Below are 18,181 nucleotides of genomic sequence, written 5' to 3' on the forward strand. Positions count from 1 at the left end.
TTTTAATAGTCTACACCATAAACCAGTTAACAGCTGGCTGAAAGATGGTTGAAGTGCTGGCTGAGGCACAGCAACCTGGGCTATACTAGCACTCCGCTGCAATTGCCACTGCTGAAGATAAACCGGCGGCAAAAGGGGAAATTTGAGCAGAAGTCACATAACATAGACAAGACCCAAATGAAAACGGAATATACAGTATTCTAATATAGTAATCCCATGAGGATTCCATACATTCAACAGCTAAGCTATAAATACTGTGGTAAATTAGTTACTGCAGCTGTATTAAATGAGTCTGTATGGCCTTATCTACACTGACAATCGAACAAGTCTGGTTCAAAACACTGACAGTGAAAAACAACTAGAAACGGTATCTTTTGATCCTTTGATAATACCCCAATGAAACTTTTCAGTTTCCCAGGGCGGTGTTTTCTTACTTGCCCATCTAGCTAATCCAATATAGGTTCTGCCCATCAAGTTGGACTACTTCAAGCTCCAGTGTCTAATAATCACACTTTTACCAATATTCCTGCCTACTCTCCCTGTAGCCATGGTTTTGGCGGTTGTTACAATAAAACATTCATTGTTTTTAAAGGAAGTGGTACAGACACAACCAGAATCATTTATACTCAACACTTCTGCCAAACCATCACTATGCTGCAAAGACAGGATTTTTTCTTTTTTCTTTAAAGCAATAACTTGGAGATGGAATTGAAGAAGGAAAAAAATGTAATTTGGGTCCTCTTTTCTGATCAACACTGACAAAACAACCTGCTTGATATTTTTCATCTAAACTGCTTTAATCGTCAGTGTAAATATGACACAGAGTCCATAAACAAAATTATACACAGCTATAAAAGAACCATTCTATGACTCCATGACATTTAATTTACCACCTCATTTCTCATTCAATTTAAAGATATGTGCAATTTTATCTTTCTCTGTGATATTCAGTTCTGTTATACCACTAAAAGAGAAACAAAAAAGAACTCAAAAGTTTTCAGTTTTACTAGTTCAGGCAAAAAAAAAAAAAACAATGTAGGCTTTTACTAGTGGCTTCATCGAAAATTAACTGAATTATTAAGAGAATAATAAACCTAAGTACCTCAAAAACAGAAGCTAAAGCACAGGTTAAAATTATGTAGTGAAATACTAGAACTACTAAAATATTCTGACAGATGTCAGCTGTATCAAACTTTTTGGAGAGAAGTGCAAAAAAGTATTTCTTCATCCAACTTTGTAGTCATGCGTTTAATCCACTAGGAACCAGACTTCTGAAGTACTCAAATATTATATATACATAAAACAGTAATTCTGTACAACTACGCATTTTCAAATGTTATAGCTTAACAAACATGCTGTATTTCTTAAATCATGGTAACATTACCATGCCATTCAAATACAGAGACTATCAAAATTATTTTCAAAGTGCCATATCTCAGAACTTTATTTTTTAAGCTATTATCGTCAGTTAAGGCCTGTTCTATGTAATGAAAGAAAAATCCACAAGCTGGCAAGAAGCTCAAAGTGTGGAGGCTTAGGGTACTAAAGAAACTAATACATATTTTTTAATAAATATTATTTTTCTTGACAGCATTAGTATCTGAAAACCAGTTAAGTCAAGCTTTCTCGGTTTCTAGAAGGAAAAGCCCCACCTTTAAGCCTTTTATTAACGTTTCTTTCATACCTACTACATAGAAGAAAACAAAAGAAAATATGTGAATTTTTTATTTCCAAAGATTCCATTATAATTGTTATTTTTTTAATTTACAAAAAACCCCTAATGTTTTCTTCTTCCAGCATGGCAAGCAAATGCTGGCTCTAAACCTCTTTAGATTGATAACGAGTTGTTAAATAGAAAATACTGAAAAGATCAGTTTGACTTCACACAATGAAATTATGGGAAAAACTCACGCTGGTAAAACAGTTTTGATGATGAATCTTCTATCACTGTGGTGATTTTTAGTATTACCTTACAGCTGAAAAGCTGCCTTTACTTTCCCCAGTTTGAGAACACATAATTCTCACTGAAACCCAAACTACTTTTGACCTTGAACAATTCAGAATGTTTTTAATGTACTTTTATAACTGGATGTGCAATTGAGAGCAAAATAAAGATCACCACATATATTTTAACAGACAATGTTAAAAGGTATAGAGTCTTCAAGACTGCATTAGAAATAGACAGAAACTGGTCACTCTAAATCAAGAGTTTCATATTTTTCATTGTTTGAGAAAAACACCAGTACAAATAAATGCAGATTTTCATTGGCTAGGAAAATCTAAAAATTTATACCTATCTATCTCTATTTATTTATATATATGTATATCTTCATCTGGCGTCGTCTGGGAAATAGAAATCTGTAGAGAATACTTTTTCTTATCACACAGAAACTTCTCACCATTCATTAAAAACCAAAACACCCTGTTTGAAGGACGCAGTCATGCTTCCTCTTCCAATTTCTATTTTCCTTTTCCATTTTTTGAAGATTTCAAGATCTGTAGCTTCAATTCCTTTATCATCATCTCTAACTTTTCCCTTGCCTCTCGTTCTTGTCTCAGTTCATCTTGAAGCTCTTGTCTATCTGCCTCTGCGTGATCCAATCTCTGTCTCAGTTCTGCTAGCTGTAAAATAGAGACGAGACACAGAGAGGCAATAAGCAAACTTATTTGTAAACGTCAACTATTAATTTCAAGATGCCACTGATGACCACCGTATGCGTCAGATAAAAGTATTTCTGTTCACCAGTATTTACCAGCTCATCTTCTACAGTTATCAAGAGTTACGCAGTTACCTACTACACCATTAGCAAATTACATCAATATGGAAAGTTGCATAAACATCATAGTATTATAAAAAAAATGTAAATGTCTCATTTTTAAATACATATAAATTGTAGTTATATGAACTGTCACACTAGACCATGTCAATAATGCATATAATCTGTTAGGAAGATTGTGACAATGTCTGCATCAGATGTTTCACAAATCCCACAATAAATAGCACTTCTTCATTTCCCAGGTTCATTTCTCTTACCTGACAAAATATTACTCTTTATTTCAAAGCCGTAATGCATTTCTAGATCAAACAAAACCACCAACACTGTTTTCTGATACCCTTTAGCATAAATGAAACAGAATTACCAGAAATGAGATTCAGAAGATCTTGAACGTAACTGCCTGTGCATTTATGTGTGTGTTCAAATATGAACATGAGTCCACTCAAATTTTTTTGTGAAACATTTTGTGTTTAAACACAGAAATTAAATAATTTTTTCATCTTTGGAGTACAGCAAACCTCAAACTTGCTAGAGTGTCATCAAAACTTATTTACAGTGAGATCTGGAAACGTCTGACGAATTTTTCAAGTGTGGGAAAGTTACTGTCAAACTGGTTATAGATATGCTACCAGCAGTTAAAACAGGGAGGAGACTGGAAACCAGTTATCTTCTCTACCGTTGATTTAAGGGGTTATTTCTTACAAAAAGACCTCACTGAATCTAAAAAATCTATTTGCCTTTATGATGATAGGTATCTAACTGATCTCAATGATCACTAAGCATACATCTCACTGAAAATGAGGAAGACAGCTCATGAGAATGAAAGAAGCAGGAGCATACAGGATCACTGGTGTTCACCAATTGCTATAAAATGTAATGGGCAAAGGAACTGCTGTGCTGATTTTAGAGAAACACCACATTCAGTGGACTTTCATCTCCACTTGTGCAATCAGAAATATTTAAACGCTTCTTGGTATAATCACAAATATTTAAGCAGTTCTTAGACAGCAATAGGCTATTAATGCAAGTCTTCTGACTCCACTACTTTGATTACGTGAACTGTTGCAGTACGATAATGCCCACTGCCTGCATGTTACAGCACGCACTACGTGAGCACATCTCTGGTTGAGTTCTGATTTCCAGCTCTAAGGAAAGGTTCCAGCACTGGTTATACTGCCCTATTGTGATTGATAGGGTAAAGCAACAATTAAACTAGACAATTCAATAAAGAAGTCAAAAAGGGGGAGAACACGCTTAGTGCATCTTCAGGCAGGCCTAGAAAGAAGAACAGACATTTAAACAAGTTCCAAATTTCAAATTATTAATTTTGCTTAATGTACAAAGAGGGTTCCTCCCAGTCTACAGTTCTCCGAGAGAAAGGGCAGCCTGGGCAACTTCAGGAAGACATTGGACTAGGGCTTTTTTTAAATGCTGTATACACAGCTTGTGGAGGTTACCTGTTGCCAGGACCTCTGTTTAACTCGGGTACTTCTGACAACTGCTTGGAACCTAGGGTCCAAAATCTCTTTTAAGATGTGATAAATGGAGAAAAAGATTCAAATTATATGTTGCGAATAGCTCTACCACACAGGTAATAACGGAGTAAACTTTCATGCAAGGAATGTATTTAGTTTTCAAAGTCTAACTTCAAAAGAAACAATCAACCAATCTCCTTGGGGAACAATCTATGGTTTTTCCCCTCTAAAGAAAGTAAGCTACACCAGCCATATAAAACACACTTTACATGATTATCTTCATAAATTAGAACATGTTGTTACTTGCAGTAACAGGGCTTGTACCAGATGTTTAGTAAATCAGGCCTTAGTCAGAGAGGATTATTTCTGGCAGCAAAAGCTAGGAATCTGTGGAGTGGGATCTCATGAAATTAAATTCATGAGAAGGATTTACAATGCTAGTCTCTGCCCTACTCCCCAAAAATACCAAAACCTGTCTCTCAAGTACTGCCTGTTTCTCAGTTTGAGACACTAAGAACAGGAAATATATACAGCTATGATCAAATGACCACAAAGCTTTACTGAGCTTAAGTTTCAGATTTTGTTTACTTTAAAAAAACCTGTAAAGAAAAAAACTAGTTTTCTGTGACATGGTACAAAATACATCAATATACATTTAATCATAACCGTAATTGATTTTGAAAAGCATTCCAAGGCTCCCTTTGGCATTAACTGGATTTTTCCCATTGGAATGACATGAATAACCTCCAACATGAAGAAAGCAATAGTAAAAGTTAAAAAGAAAGAAAAAATATCTCCACAGGTTTTGACATACGAACTCAAGAGGCAGAAATGGAAGACAAAAATATGACTTTCATTTCCAAAGGAACTCTTGACCAAATGCTTTGATAGAGCACAGAGGGGGCTCATCAGATAGTGCAGAAGATTCTACCACCAAGCAACAGAAAAAGAAGCAAGGTATGCTACTAACCTGACAAAAAGGTGGTTGAGAGGTTTGGATTTATTTTTTTTTATCATAAAAGGAAGAAAAAGATTAATAGCTTATTTCTATAACTAACACTTGACAGGTGAGGTGTTTCTGTAAGTTGCATTCTACCTCAGTTTCAATCAAGGGACAGGGAAATAAATATTGCTGTCACTGTGATCTATTTTGGTATTTGTCTATGGTATCAGAACACACGGAAAAGACGACACCTTAAGGTGGCTAAGCAATAGCTTCACAATTTCCTGATACACTAAATACGGTGTAGTTTGAAACAAACTTTCCCTTCTCACCTGTGCTGCATATTCAGCTTCCTTGTCTTTTTCTAAATTGGAGTCACAGCTACACTTTTGCTTCATCACTTGGTCCAGTTTCTTCTCCAAGTCTCTCTGCTCAAAATAAAATTCTTCCATTCTTTGAGCATGCTCTGTTTGCAAACATTCAAGTTCTTTTTGTAAATTCTGCTGCTCTTCAGTTAGTTCCTTCATAGCTTTAGAGTTGCTTAACATTTCCACTTCCTGTCAAAAAAAATCAGGATCACATACACCTTGGTTCTAAGACCAGAAAAGTAAAAAACTGAATATAAATGTGTATCTGGAAACAAGGAGCACATTTATTTACTGATAACAATAGCCTGATAACGGTATTTATCCGCTTATCAATGACAGCCTGGAATTCTGTAGCATGCATTTCATTTTTAAGAAATTATTTATACTTCCAAGTACATGGAGTTTCCAGAAACAGATTCACAACTTCCAGCAGTGAACCTCAGAAAGCAGCAGCACTGATTTACTAAAATATACTTTGAAGATGTAAGTAGTGTATCATCAGAAAAGAGAATAAATGTGTGTGATTTCTTTTTGCACTAGCATTTTGATATTTTTTAAACTCTTTTTTTTTTTTTTAACTTATCTACAAGCTTTACCTCCAATAGCAGAACAACTTAAAAGTAGCAGCTCTAGGGGGCCCTATCTGAGCTCATAGATTCTGAGCTTAACATTAAATAAACTAAACTAAACTAAACTATTAGGTCTGGTCTATGAATGTAAGCAGCAAAGACAGTATTTACCTTAATTCAGGCAAAATCACAAGTGAACACCAGCTTCTGATGTCATCCATTATTAAAAAAGACTAATAAAATCCCCCTTATCAAATAGAAATATCAAATTATCAAATAGAAATAGGAAGGGGTATTCTTTTTCATACAGGGCAGTGATAAGACCATTCCTAGAATACTGATGTTTGTGTTTCAAAATCCTGAAAACTGAGAAATTTTAGAGGACTTAAACTGTATTTGCCAAAATACTTAAATGTTTGGAAAACATTGAAAGAAGTAGCTTTAATTTGGATAAAATAAAAGGAGGAGCTGCTTGAACACAGTAGTTGCAAACTGAAAAGACACCAATTATTACTGGACTCGAACCTAATAAGCGTAAGGGATATTAAACATTTGGTGTCTGGATTCAAGCTGGGGAGGAAATTATCTGCGTGTTTTGGTGTTTCTAAACGAATGTAATCTGTGATATTGATTCTAGAACCGACAAGCTAACATCAGTTTTCTGATGACAAAAGTGAAATGCACTCAGATTGGCACTGTACCATTTGAAGTTGCTGTTTCCTCCGCAAAATAGTATTTAGTTTTTCTTGCTGTTTGATGTAGGTTTTCATTACTTCTTCCATGATCTTTCCCTTGTCATCTTCACAACTGATGTCTTTCATGAGAGTAGGGGACAAGGTTCGCACATCATTACCTACTTCGACACGGCTAGAGTCTCTAGTGATTTTAGAAGAAACACGTTCAGATTTTCCACCTCTTGCAGAACGAGTTGACACAGGTGGATCTATAGGGAAAAGAACACAGCATAATACTCACAGTAAATTAAACTTCCAGAGTGAAAAAAATGAAAAGAAAACTGAAGATTATAAAAAGGTCAAAAGAATTTTTGGAAAACTGAAGTGACATCACAAAATACTAGCTTGGTGTTGAGCGTTCCAAAATTATATGGTATAAACATTGGAAAGACTTCAACGTAACTTTCACTACTCACCTAAATGTTTATGCTGCTCCACACCAGATTTCAAGTCAATTTTTTCCTGTTCTTCAAGAGAAAGCTCTGGATAGGAGGCAGCTTTTTTGTGCTTTCCACTGCTGAGCTTCTTCTCTGACTGTCCAGGTGAGGATTTAATGATTTCTGAAGCTCTGACTGTTGTTTTTGCAACATCCTTATATTGTGATGCAAGAGATACATTTGGAGCAACCACTTTATCACACATATAAAGGTAGTAACTGTAGAACAGTAAAATTAAGAATGAATGGTAAGGCATAATAAATGATGACTGGTAGAGAGCAGTAAGTTTAATTTAATGTGATTTCAAACTGTAAAAGTTTCAATGAAAAATAAGCACGTCCTATGCAAAAGGAAATCCTAATGACCCACTTAATCTTTACTGAGTAGATTATCTAGATAAGGTTTTGAGGCTATCAAACAAAGATTTTTCAAATGTGGCTGATTAAAAAAATCATACAGAAAATCATATGAAGTCTTCATTTAAATACAAAGAGTAAAATCAGAATGCCACTGAATCCAGACTCTCTAGCATTTTCATAATCCTTACATTAGCAATGGAGGATGAGGGAAGAGATCAGTGTAGTGGGAATGAGCACATCACTCTAAATAGCAAAGCTGTGTACTGACAGTGCTGGGGCAGGTCTGAGACCAATGCTGGGCCTTCTTTCCCACATATATTGACCAATCCGTCTGGATTTTCACAGCTCCTGTACTCCTGGAAGCGTCCTTCTGTACCGCTCTAACCTAACCACTCAGCTTTTGTCTGGTACAGAGGCAAAAGAGTGCCAAATGTGTTACCGTCAGTGCTAAGAAATCAGCGTCAGGATGCTGGAGTCAACATCGCTGCCTTCAACACTTTCCGTTCTCCTAGTTCTGAAGGAAGGCACCGACAGAAACAGCAAACCGAGGGACCACCACAGAAGGTCCACCGTTCACGAGTTTGCATGGGAACTAGTTTGATGCGAGTGTGTTGCTTTGATGCATGCTGCTAGCCAAGAGAGTCTGATCTCACCCATATATGGTAAATGCAAAACCACATGGGGATGAGGGTAAGAGCTACGTCAAGAAAAACTGTTTCCCTTGTCGATGCAGATGACAAACTTTGTACTATGTTAAGGAAATGCACTTGGTTTCTAAAACCAGGAAACTAATCAACAGACAATTCAGCTGTAGCCATTGTTCCAGGGTAGAATAAAGCCTTCAAACACCATTTACAAGTCTTTTTTGAAAGGAAATTAAGTTGCACTCATGGTAAATAGGCCCTATGCAGCTTTCCACATGCATGCATTACGTTATAATACGAAAGATTAAAAATTACTTTCTGTCATTTCTACTCTGAAAAGGAAATTGTAATTACATTTCAATTGTATTGCTACTGAAGAAGACTCATAGATCACAGCTTGAGTCCCGTACCAAAAGTCACTTAGAAGCAGTTCATTAATGTTTACACCAAGAAATGCATAAAAAGTTAGGGTTCAATTATTCTTGTGCAATCCCTTGGAGTTTTCCTAACAGTTCAGGTTGCAAGTACTTTTTTTCAGCTGAAATTATCTTTAAATAGCCAATTTGTACATATGGTGCTCATAGTTCTGCACAGGAAATTCAGTTACCTGGGATGGAAAAAGGAGGGTGGCTGAGGATCAGTTTCTGCTTCTTGCTTGATAACTGGATACCACTGCGATAATTCCAGGCTCTGCTGTGAATCTGCCTAAAGAAAAGGTAATAAATTGGTAATTGGAAGATGGGTACACGTTATTCACATTTTCATAAACGCTCCTCAGTGGAAGGGCATTTACACCACTAATACATATGCACAAAGGTAGGTAACACCAGATAAACTGGAGTACTGAGTCTTTGGGAGAGATACGGGGCGATGCAAGCAACAGAAGTTTCTTTGATCTCCAATTTCCCATATGGGCAAAGCAGCAATGAAATTAAAAGAAAATCTCTTTACAAACCTATATAGAAGCTCTGCTGAGTTTCCAGAACTCTGACAGAGGCATGCTGCAAATGCTTGGGAGAAACTGAAAGCAGAAACTAGGATTCCCAACAGGCTGTAAGGAGCCTTTTACAATAAAGTATCCGCATCATAGTAAGCATCTACCAGATATTTTATTACAAAATGAAAACTGTGAATAAAATGGAACAATTCCTGGTGTTCCAGAGACAGAACTTTCTTTAGTTGGCACGAATTTTTATTACAGAAGTGGGCAAAGCTGCTGCAGTAACATGACAACTCCATTCCCTTTGCAGTAACAAACAAAATTCATTCACGAGTATCAGACTAGATCATCTTAAAAAACTTCTGTGCATTTTGTATTTGGATAGCAATTCTTGTTCTGTTTGTCTCAAGAAACATTTTTGGAATTACTCTTTAGTCAAAGCTCCTGGTGATATTTTGTGCTCCACCGCAAAGTCAATATTAATTTCAAGTGAAATATATTTAAATACGACTCGTAGCTAAGAAATTGATTCTTAATTTCTTTGTATTAAAACAGCCATGGGAAGCGGGTTTTCAGGTAAGTGTGGTTGATTGACCCCAGCCTGTAGCCAAGCACCCACGCAGCTGCTCCCTCACCACCACCCCCAGGGGATGGGGACAAAAGCAAGAAAGCTCATGGGTCAAGATAAAGACAGTTTAATAGCTGAAGGAAAGAGAAAAGAAACAAGTGAAGCAAAGGATATCGCTCACCACCTCCCATAGGCACACTGATGCCCAGCCAGTCTCCTTGCATGCCAAAACCCCCTTTCTTCTCCTTCTATCCCAGTTTTTATCACTAAGCATGACATTATAAAGTACAGAGCATCTCTTTGGCCCCTGCCAGTCTCTTGCCCGCCCCCAGCCTACTTGCTGCAGGGGCCAAGCACGAAACAGAGAAAGCCCTGACGTTGCCTAAGCGCTGTTCAGCAGCAGCCAGAACATTGGTGTGTTACCAACACTGTTTTAGCCACAAATCCAAAGCACAGCACCATACAGGCTGCTACAAAGAAAGTTAACACCATTCCAGCCAGACGCAGTACCTTTGGAATGTTGCTCAATTAAAAAAAAGCCTATAAAGCTAAAAAAAAATCCTACTGTACGGAAGGCTTCATCTACCGTTCTAACATCTTCACAATTTCTTGTGTACAAGATACATTATCATAAAAGCTTATATTTACACACCCTGAAATAAACTGTCACAGAACTTCATCTCTGGCACCCAATTACACACCAAGGATTGTACCAAGGTCTGCAGAATCAAATGCCACTTGACCATGAGAGAGACCAAATCCCATCTACAATTATCTGGTCAAAACTTCCAGCCCACTAAATTCAGCTCTAGCAATGAAACTGAAATTTAACTCCACCCCTGCAGTTCCTCAAATCAGTTCCAACGCAGATAGAAAGGAGGGAGGGCACAAGGAAGCTAAGCTCCAGAATAGTAAATTCATAATCATGTCTTTAAATAATAAAGATTTGAAATACAGCAAATAATCTCTAGAAAAATGGCATCATCCTGACACTGGTCAAGTTTTTTCTACTTATTCAGATCATTCTAGTAATTTAAATAATGTACATATATTCTTCTACTTACATTACAGCTAGTACACAGTAATCCAATTTTAACTTCTGAATCACATCTTGTCCATGTTTTAGGACTCACATTTTAAAATGTTTATGTATTTACATATGAAGTTATATATCAGGCAATCTGTATTTTCTGTGGGTCAGATTTTTACATTCCCACCTATTTCAAATGGAAACCAACTGTACTGTCTATGCTTTAGTGTGCATTTTGCAAATGAATTACATAACTTGCAATCAAACTTTTACTTAGGAAAGAAAATGAAAGGTAATCGTAAATAAACATGAAATCTTTTTCTAACACAATTCCTTCCTCATCATCTAGGTTAATAAAAGAGATAAAGCATCTACTTCAATATACACATGTGTATTTCATTATCTAACAATCTGTTTAGTTTAGATGCTCTTAAATAATTCTATAAACGCAATATATTCAAGTAAACTTAAAATTGAATGTCTACCTAAACTGTTTGAAAGGGCTACATGAAAAAAATGTCTTATTTTTCTTCTAAAGCTAGTTGTACAAAGCTGTTAAGAAAAAAAAATAAATAAGTAAGTAGTGGTTTCAGCCTAATCATTAAGCCAGTCATTTTAGCAGAGATGGGATTTATAAAAATACTCAGAAGAAATTGCAAGCTTTTCCCCACGCATGATGATGAACTCAAGGAATTGGTTGATAAGCAAGACAAAGTTTTAGTGCAGAGCAATTATCAGAAACTGTCGCAAAGTCAAAGGGAATGAGGATCTGACAGCGCAGAGATCAGCAGAGACTTGGTGACAGCTGTTCCCATGAAGAGCAGGTGGATGTTACACTGCAGAGTCTAGAACTCAACAGAAAATGAGAAACTCCGTGACAATCAAATATACAGCTTACAGCTTTCTTATTAGCACACAGAACAGAAAGGAATTAACCTTGTGAGTACAGCAGGTGAGGGCCTACATTGTCTGTTCTTAAAATACTGAAAGCAAAAGCATACTTGCACTGTGAGGCGAGTAAACTCAGACTGAAACACTAAGGAGAAAGGCAAGGCACAGGACCTAAGATGTTCCAAAGGCTATGGGATTTAATTAATAATGGACAAAGACCTAGCCAAGGGCAACTGTTCTTCCTGGGCCCTCCAAGATAACCTCAAAGATGCCTCGGCACTTCTGAGGACTGACTCAGCAAAGGTGGTAAGAAGGTGACAGAATAGCAAATGGAACATCCTGCAAATAAATTTCCCTACGAGCGTAAGAAACAGTAATGTCTACACGTTGTATCTAATACCTCTCTCACACCACAGAAATGAGGGAAAGAAAAGACAACTGAAGCAGCCCAAGCTTCCCCAGGCCCAGGAAACAGAGGCCGTGCTCCAACACTCCCCTATTAAACTCTTCTGATCTTCTGTACTTTCCAGGTGACTATCCATGAGACAAAAATAGAAAGAAAAAGAACCCTCCCCACATTTTCTCTTTGTTGAAGTTTTCACAGAGTTCATCTCTCATTCTGATTTCATAGGCTGCTTTTTAAGAAAGAACTATACAGATCTGCAGTGGAAGACTCCAGAAAGAGCTTTTGTATTTCATTTGCACCGGTTCAGTCCAAATTAGTGTTACTGCTAATTTCAGCTCATTTTTTCATCTGTACATATGAAACTGAAAGATCTCACCGTCTGAAATCTGCTACCGTGAAATGGGAAGCAGCATTATTGGTAAGAATACGGACGACTATTTCCACTGATGCATCCACTATGCTATAGTTTACTACCTACACTGGCATTGCAAGGATAAAGACTGCCATGTCTTTATCAGATGAAAAGCAAGTCTCCTTGCTATGAACTTCAAGTATGAAGTTGCATCTTTAACTAATTCAGTGCATGGAAGCCTGCCATATTGCAGACTTTCGTGGAAATTTTCTGCTAAAATCCCTTACTGTGGACTGGCACAACTGTAAAAATACCTGTTACTACAGTAAGCCCTTCTGCAATACTAACTTTTCAGAAGTTTATGCTGAAAGTTGTCAGCACCTTTTTGGGCTCAACCATCTGGACTGCTCTTGCTGCTATTTTGAAATCCACCGCAAAACATCCAACAGGCAAAATGGGTATATAATCAAACCAGTAGCCATCAGACAGACATATAAATGCCAAATACACTGAAAAGAAACATAGTCATGAGGTAGGAACCATTTAAAAACCTCTTAAGTTTAAATTATACCCAAAAAATTGTACCTTCTATGAACAGAAACATCTATGATGTTCAATACTTATCTGGTGCTTGTCATTTAAAGTAGAAGCTCTCTAACGGAAAAATAAGCTCTGTATTTTTGAACCACAGCGCAGACTTGCAGCAGTATTTTAGGAAAAAATACGACGTCTATTATTAACCATTGTCAAGATACCGGCCTACAGCTCATTACTTGGGCTGCTTAAAACCCCCTCTTTTTGGCATATTTCTCTATACAAGTGGTTTAAATAGAAAGCTATTGCTGAACAAGCAGACTTTGGGCTTCTAAACAGCAACTTATCAATGCACCATTAGCCTACATGCAAAGTCATGAGATGGTGGGTTAGCAAGCCAGGTCACCATGCACTGCACGTGTGCACGCTGGAGTAAAAATAACAAATGAAGAATTTGTAATACTTGATTTTCAAGCTCCTTTCTGCTTTGCTCAGCTGCTGCAACACACACCGCATAAAACATACTCAAAGGTCAAATGGGAGAATGAAAATTTCCACAATAGCTCTGAATTTTCTAGAGACTGCATACTTTAGACCAGAACAAGAACCAACAAAGCGAAACCAACTCGAATGAAGTTACTTACAGCCCAAAGAGGAAAGAAATTACCGCACTTTTTAATGAGAAATGTATTTCCATGGCGAAGCTCTCTCACAAATTTAACTTAGGCTTGATTTGACAAGCATTCCCACTTACAAAAGGCAAGCAACGCGCTTCCAGAACAAGTATTTACGTGTGAGCAAAGATTTGGGAGTTTTACAAGAGTAGGTGAACTTACTTTGGACCGAGTTCTTTTCTGATTTTTCTCGCTAAATTTCTCCTTCATTTCCTCCAAGAGATGCTTCAGTTCCCGCTCCTCCGACGTTCCTAAGTATTTTTGGTTGATATGCAGGTAGCAGTGCCACTTGGCCGATTCAAATCCCCAGTGGCAGGTCCTCTTGTCTGGGGATCTGTGCGAATGCATCACAAACGTCTGGGGTGAGAACATCCCATAGCACTCCAAACACTGGATACACGGGTCATCCGGCGCAAGGTAGAACTGAGGTGCAAACAAGCCCTGGCACTTGCCCAGGCATTCATGCTCTACTTCAAAGGCACTGCCAGTCTCTTTCAGTTGGGCCAAGGTGTTCTTACCAGGGAGAAAACTGCCATTTTGCGGAAAAGTGCGAGGACGTAGTAAAGCATTGCATAGTCTCTGAGCATCAGTGAGCGTAATTAGCCCACAGGACGGAGCATTAAATGGAAGAATTCCCAAAACCTTCAGAATATGAAGCTGGTCGGAAGTGCACCTTGAGCAGTATATATACAGTTCATCACACACCGTATTGATCTGTTGCAATGAAAAGTCTCGGAGAACTGAATTTAACACTTGAGGCAGGCAAAGTCTTTTTTCTCCTCCGACTTTAAAACAAGAGATAGATTCCCCCTCCAGTATAGTCTGGGTGAGTTCTGTGGAGCTGTCCGGAGGAATGAGCAGTGGACCAGAAAGTATTTGCGGTGATGGAAGAGGCAAGAAGACAGTGGGTGACATACTTTCCTGGGAATAACGAGCTGAAAAAGCTGCTGGTCCACCCAGTGAACTCTGGCTGCTCAGGTGGAACTGTGCCAACGTGTGTTTCAAACCTGGATTTAAATTCAAAGGCTCAGATAGTGAAGTACTGTTTGGCTTGGCGGTTTCCCCATCAGCCTCCACAGGAGTTTCGTCATATTCGTCCAAGTTTTCCTTCTTTATTGTTGGCAATTTATTTATTACAACTCGTACTTTGCTATTTACATGCATTTCTGTCATTGCTTTTTTTAATGGAGGACTCCCATCCTCTTGGATCCCACTTCTTTTTTGGTCTGAAACTAGACCTAGAGGGAAGTTTATTTGTGGGCTTTCCATTGCTAAACACTGGAACTTTAATTAAGTCAGTCCTGAGTGTGCATTTTCCTGCTTGTTCATACAAAAAACAATTTCAAGTGATCCTGATTACCTCAGGCACACCAAGTTTTGCAATCCTTTCAGTAAAATGCTACTTCTTCAGCCTCCAACAGTAAAAACTGTAACCCATTTTGCATCCAATACCATAAAATTAATAATAGAGAGGTTACACAGATTTATCTTTTAGTTTGATAGTTATTTGTTCAATTTTCTCGTATAAAAAACCCGCTGCAGTATGTATACAAAAGGCTTTTCTTCATACCCTACCCGCTATTTTACACAGTAGTCTTGTACAGCAATTTAGTAAAAAACAATGAGTTGATGCAAGAGTGTCCATCTTTGATCATTTTTTTCCTTTAAAAAATATACTGTCTTTTCAAATAAGTCTCTATTTAAATATTAAAATAGAAAAATGGTCTCAGTCTGAAGAACACTGATCTTAATGCAACCGATCCAAAATTTAGTTTGAGTTGTATAAAAATTTTATTCAGCACTTTCAGTTCTCGGAGATCAAACACAATCTTAAGGGCTTGCTTTATTGTGCTGCCAACTTTATGATTTCACCACTACCATGAGAGTTACTATGGTAGTTCACAAATAAATCCCCAAACTAAAGGCTGATCCAGATCGCCGGCCAAAACTACACGTCCCTAGAGAGTCACCTTTCGCACAGATGTCACTGGTGTGTGTCAGAATTTTCCCACCCTAAGATATTAGTAATAAAGGTAAGATCCAGGCCATCGGCTAATTTCATGTCTTGTCCTAACAGAGTTCTGCCAGCCTTTCCAGATAACCTGGGAAAAGAGAAACAGGTCAGTCACAAGCGATCCCAAAATGTGGGTTTGCTATGTCGAAGGAGGGATACGTTTCCCCATTAATTATGAAACATCAGCGCGCAGAGAGCTTTCCTTTCCAACCGTAAGCACCATTACAAGCCCCGGCAGACGGGTGAAGCTGGCAGCAGCAGACACCTCCCGAAGCGCTCCGTTCACCGCCCGCCGAGCCGCGGGCAGGCGGGGGGCGGCACGAGAGCGGCTCCTCACGGCGTGCACACCGTGGAAGGACGGGGGTCTCCGGAGAGAGCAGGGCCGCTCTCCATCCCCCTTCCCGGGAACCGGCCCCTCGCCCCGCAGAGCCTTCCCGGAAGGGCCCGGGACGCCGCATCCCGCCGCTCGCACCCTCCTCCCTCCCTCCCTCTCTCCCTCCCGCGCCGTGACTCACCTCAGCCCCGCCGGCACTGCTCCGGGCAGGGCGCACCCCCTCCCCCTCCCGCCGGTCTCGCCCCTCCACCCTGCCCGGCGCCCCGGGGGCGTAGCCCGCCGCCGTCCCCGCGCCGCTCCGCCGCCTCCGTCCCTCCCCGTCCCCCTCTCCCCGCCGCCCTCGCGCTACGCCTGCCCGCACCCCCCTTCCCCCAGCCCGCCGCCGCCGCTGCCGCCGCCGCTCCCTCCCGCCGGGGACGGCGCGCCCCTCCCCCCGGCTCAGCCCCATCCCCCTCAGGCGCTCCCGCCCCTCCCCCATCGCGGGTCCGGCCGCGCCCCCTCCCCCACAAGCCCCCTCCGCCCCCCACCCCCCGGTAACTTCCCCGGTTCCTCACCCGGCGCCGCGGGGGCTCCGGCAGCCCGGGGAGCGGAACAGGCGCCGCGCACGCACCGCCCACCCGTGACCTCACTGCGGAGACGGCGGCGGCGGAGACAGCCACGGAGACGGCGGCGGCGGCGGCGCGCGGGCACGAACCCGCAGGCGGCGCGCGCCGCCCCCGCCTCCTCCCGCCGCCGCAGCCCCGCCCACTGTCTGGGGCAGCGGCGGGAGCGGCCGCCCCTCCCCCACCCGCCGCCGCCTCAGCGCCGGGAAACCCTCCCCTCCCCCAGCGCAGCCCCCCCCGCCACAGGAAAAGGGGGGGGGGAGGGAAATAAAAACTCACAGCAAAAAAAAAAAAAAAAAAAGTGTTATTTCTGCTCGTCCTCTCGCCGCCTCCCCTCAGCCCAGCCGGGTCAGACCCAGCCCCGGGCCGCCCTGCCGCCGTTAGAGCCCGCTGGGGCGGGGAGGCGGTGGAGGGGGCGAGAGCAGCCATGGCAGAAAGGGAGAAAGAGCCAAGCGGGAGCGCAGGCAGCAGCCGAGGCGGGAGAGGAGGGAGGAGGCCCGGACGCTGACAGGGAGCTGTCAGGCGTACCGCTCCCCTGAGGCGCGGCGGCCAGCAGTGAGCGTCCCTCGGCGAGGGTCCCTCAGTGAGTGTCCCTCCGTAAGCGTCCCTAGTGACTCTCCCTCAGAAAGGTCCCTTAGTGAGTGTCCCTCAGAAAGGTCCCTTAGTGACTCTCCCTCAGAAAGGGTCCCTCAGTGAGTGTCCCTCAGAAAGGTCCCTTAGTGAGTGTCCCTCAGAAAGGGTCCCTCAGTGAGTGTCCCTCAGAAAGGTCCCTTAGTGACTCTCCCTCAGAAAAGTCCCTCAGTGAGCGTCCCTCAGAAAGGGTCCCTTAGTGACTCTCCCTCAGAAAGGGTCCCTCAGTAAGCGTCCCTTACTGACTGTCCCTCAGAGGGTCCCTCAGTGAGGGTCCCCCAGCAAGGGTCCCCACACAAGGTGGGCTCTGCTCCGAGACCCCACTGCTGGGGGACAGGGAGACGTGGGGAAGGCAGGAGAGCGTGATGGTGTCTGTCCCCAAAGCGGTTTCACAGACCTCTCCTTCCAGTCGCGGGCTCATCGTGCGGCAAAGGCATGCGAAGCGCAGAAGGTTTCAAAGTCGGTTGGGAAGTGGCACAATCTCCCCGCGGAGAGGCGTTTACGTGAGGGGCTTCTGCTTCAGGCTTGTTGCTGGAAGGGGAAGATGCTGTTCATGGACTGCTTTGTCCTTGTACAACTAGTTTATATATTACAAGTTTCTTCTGTCTGGAAGGAGCCTAAAGCTTTTTGGTTTACATCTTTGTAAAAACAGCGCTTCAGCTGAGATTAAGGCACAATCCAATTTGCCGTTGCCTTTCATCCCGTACAGTTACATATTTTGATGCAAAGTGGGTATAAAATGAAAATGGGGCAGTTGTACAACCACCAGGCACCGCTTAACGCCGGCCAGCACTGCCCACAGGGAGCGGGCTCCGTTCTGTCTCATCTCCTAATGCCAGAAGGATTAGCACGGAGCAAACAAAACCTGCCTGGCTGCTGATCAACAGAGGGGCTTGATAC

At 41.2% G+C, this 18,181-nt stretch overlaps 1 protein-coding gene across 1 annotated transcript; it reads right to left on the bottom strand.

Moving 5' to 3' along the window:
* Nucleotides 1-696: 696 nt before the first annotated feature.
* SKIL (SKI like proto-oncogene) lies at nt 697-15,616 on the bottom strand. The gene is made up of 6 exons (XM_075157406.1): nt 13,864-15,616; nt 8,914-9,011; nt 7,283-7,521; nt 6,834-7,075; nt 5,528-5,752; nt 697-2,622 (listed from the first exon to the last, which is right to left on the bottom strand). The coding sequence occupies exons 1-6, from the start codon at nt 14,968-14,970 to the stop codon at nt 2,461-2,463; spliced, it is 2,073 nt and encodes a 690-aa protein (XP_075013507.1). The 5' UTR covers nt 14,971-15,616; the 3' UTR covers nt 697-2,460.
* Nucleotides 15,617-18,181: the final 2,565 nt, after the last annotated feature.

This window comes from Calonectris borealis, chromosome 9 (genome assembly GCF_964195595.1).
Source record: "Calonectris borealis chromosome 9, bCalBor7.hap1.2, whole genome shotgun sequence".
NCBI lineage: Eukaryota > Metazoa > Chordata > Aves > Procellariiformes > Procellariidae > Calonectris > Calonectris borealis.